General features: G+C 45.6%; 1 protein-coding gene across 2 annotated transcripts in view; it reads left to right on the top strand.

The window, feature by feature from the left end:
* Positions 1-2,690: 2,690 nt before the first annotated feature.
* Stk3 (serine/threonine kinase 3) overlaps positions 2,691-3,041 on the top strand; it is a 282,703-nt gene continuing 282,352 nt past the window's right edge. The window contains exon 1 of one of the 2 annotated variants that reach the window (XM_005381850.2): positions 2,691-2,955. In XM_005381850.2, coding sequence (XP_005381907.1) covers positions 2,930-2,955 — 26 coding nt within the window. In that variant the 5' untranslated portion in view covers positions 2,691-2,929. The remainder of the gene's footprint in view (positions 2,956-3,041) is intronic. The other variant, XM_005381851.2, reaches the window with a different exon arrangement.

The following is a 3,041-nucleotide window of genomic DNA, read 5'->3' as shown; positions in this document are numbered from 1 at the left end:
ACATTTACAATTTTCCTGCAAATAAAAAAATTACACAATGTAATATACTTGATTAAAGCATTCTTTCTGCCTAAACAGTTTGGTATAGTAGAAAAGGATTCATAGCTGGTAATCAATGTTATTTTTCAAAATAGCACAAAAGGGAAATATAAAGTTATAGTTTCAATGAATAATGGCAACTAGTATAACAGGGAAAAATTTTTAAAATCTTAATTCTTCTACTCTTCCCTTGTCCAACTTGGCGGTAGATGTATTTCAGATACAAAGACTGTGCTGAAGGAACTAGGTCGCAAATTAGAGATTCTTCTTACATGTCTCATAGAGTACTTGCTATGATTTGGATTTGGATTCCCTAAAGCCCCAAGTGGTAAAAGCTGTAGCACTATCAAGAGGTAGTATAACTTTAAGAGAGGTGGAGGCTAGTAGGTGGTCTTAGCCACTGGGGCTGTGTCCTTGAAAAGGATTTTGAGACCTTGGTCCCTTCCTTTATTCTTTCCTTCACTTTCTGGGTATGAGGTAGGCATTTTTTCCTACCATGTGCTCCTGCATGATGTGCAGCCCTGAGCCAAAGACAATAAGGCCACCTTGCCATGGACTGAAACCTCCAAAATGATGAACCCAAATAAACCTCTCCTCTTTACATGCTGATTATCTCAGTGTTACAGTGATGCAAAGATCTAACACAGTGCACAACTGAGAATCCTAGTCAGCTGTTTGCTAGTATAATTAAAGTGGATGCTTTATCTAGATTCCAATTAGAACAAATGGGACAACAATAGATTACCATATTTCATAGTTAACAGAAGCGCAGTAACTCTTACCTGTATATCAGGTTTTTCTACAGCTTCTATTTGTTCACGGATGTTGCTACCTCTTATTAGCAAGTTGAAGGATGATTTCTGTGGTTTTCTTCTTGGAATCTTTAGGTTGGATTTCCACAGACAAATTAAAGCAGAAGCACTCCAATCATTTTTTTTTCTTCTGTGTAATTCACCAGGAAAACAATTTTTATTCATTGCCATTATACCAGGCACACTCCTGCCTCTGGCCATAACATCATTCCCTTGACTTCATATTCTTTTCCTTTAGCCATTTGTACAAGTCTCTCCCTGTTTCCTCAGTCACCTCTCATTGAGGACTTCCCTGGGTGTCCTTTCTAAATTTCATCCTTTCCCCTTCACTTTATATTTCCTTTCTTTATCAACTTTTTTCTGTGCCAGTTTACACTACCTAACATTACTGATCAGGGACTGTTATAGTTTAGATCTAAAATATCCCCCCAAAGTCTTATGTGTCCAGAGATGGGGCTTTCAGAAGGTGACTGAATCATGAAGGTGCTATATTCATCAGTGGATTGATCTCTTGATGAGTTTGTAGCTGATTGTGATGAGACTTGGTTGAAGTAAGCGACTCACTGGGGGCATGATCTGGAAGGTTATATCTTGTCCTTGGCCTCCTCTCCAGCAGTTACCCTCTGTTAGGCCCTTCTACCATGACATTTCTGCCTTGGAGTAAGCTGACCATGAACTGAACCCTCTGAAACCACGAGCCAAATCAATCTCTAAGTATTTCATTCCAGCAACAGGAAGGGTGACTAATATGGGCACTGCTTTATCTTCTTATGTTTCCCCAACTAAAATGAAGGCAGGAATTTTTTGTCTATTTGTCTATTAAACCTAATGAGGGCAGGGATGTCTGTCTATTTTCTTCACTGATAAAAATCCCTTGCAGCTGGAATACTACTTGGCATGATTAGATGCTTGGTAAATATTTGTTGACTGACTCTGGAGTGAGGCCTGGTTTTGGAGTCAAAAAGGCCTGGGTTGGAGTGTAGACTTTCTATTTGATCTCGAGTAACTCCCTTCACTCTTCTCAACTTCAGTTTCCTCATCTATAAGAGGGATAAAACTGCCTCACAAGGTAGTTTTAAGGGTTTAATGAGATAATGTAGTCTAATTATTTGATCTGCTTGGAGTCACACAATAATTGTTAGACCTCTCCTTGGGCGAGATGGTCTGGAAAGAAAGGAGCCTACTTTTAATCAAAAGAATGTTGACATGGATCGCCTTGGGTGATGTCAGCTGGATCCCTGGAAGTTTCAGTCTTCCTAAAAGTACAATTTTTTAGTTACGATTTTCTTGCCTTCTTTCTACCTCTCTTCTATTTTTGCTACCCGACCTCACACTGCAGTATTTTCTCTGTAATTAGATGTAATTATTGTGAAATGTAGTGAGGCACTTTTATCTAATGAAAATCAAACAAGAATTTCCAGAAGTGTCTCTACTCCAGGGTCTACAATTGTCATGTGGCTGGGGGTAACCGTATCCACTAATTATAAACAGAACTAGAGAGGAAAGCGTGGGCAGTTATTTGTACTTCAAATGGCTTCACAAGATGCATGGGATGTACAGAAATCCAGAGAAATGTGTCAAAGTAGACTGCTGCAAACGCTGCGAAGGCAACTGAGGAGCCGAGCCCAGGCCAGCCCGCCTCTTTAGCTTGAAGTGCTTTGGGGCTAGGCCTGCGCCTCTCTGGCTCTTCCACACTTTTCACAGTCCTCGGCCTGCACCACCCCTCCGGGAGTTTGCTCAGTCTCCGCCCCCGCCCGGCTCCGCCCCTTGTCGCTCTGGCCCCGCCCACTCGGCTCCTCCCTCCCACTCCTGGCCGGGTCCTCCCAGCCCTGGCCCCGCCCCCGCGCGGCGCCTCGTCCGCTCCCCCTCTCAGGGCCTGGGCCCACGGCTGAGGGGCGGGGCGGAGGAGCCACAGTGGGGAACGGGAGGGAGATCCGCCACGGAGTTACGGGAAAGTTGGTCCGAGTTCCCGGAGTTTCCCCCTGTGGTTACCCGGGCTCGGCTGGCCGGTGCCCCGGCTCCTTTCCTCCCTCCGGCCTTCAGGGTCCACCCGGTCACTGTTTCTGCTCGGGACCGCCATGGAGCCTCCGCCGGCGCCTAGGAGGTGAGGAGCGCGGGCGCGGGGAGGCGAAGGGACGGCGACGGCGGCCGCGGGCGGGGGCGGCTAGGCCGGACCAGCCTCCCGAGACC

This window comes from Chinchilla lanigera, unplaced genomic scaffold (assembly GCF_000276665.1).
Source record: "Chinchilla lanigera isolate Chin_1 unplaced genomic scaffold, ChiLan1.0 scaffold00016, whole genome shotgun sequence".
Taxonomy (NCBI): domain Eukaryota; kingdom Metazoa; phylum Chordata; class Mammalia; order Rodentia; family Chinchillidae; genus Chinchilla; species Chinchilla lanigera.
This window is presented reverse-complemented; position numbering and strand designations above follow the sequence as displayed.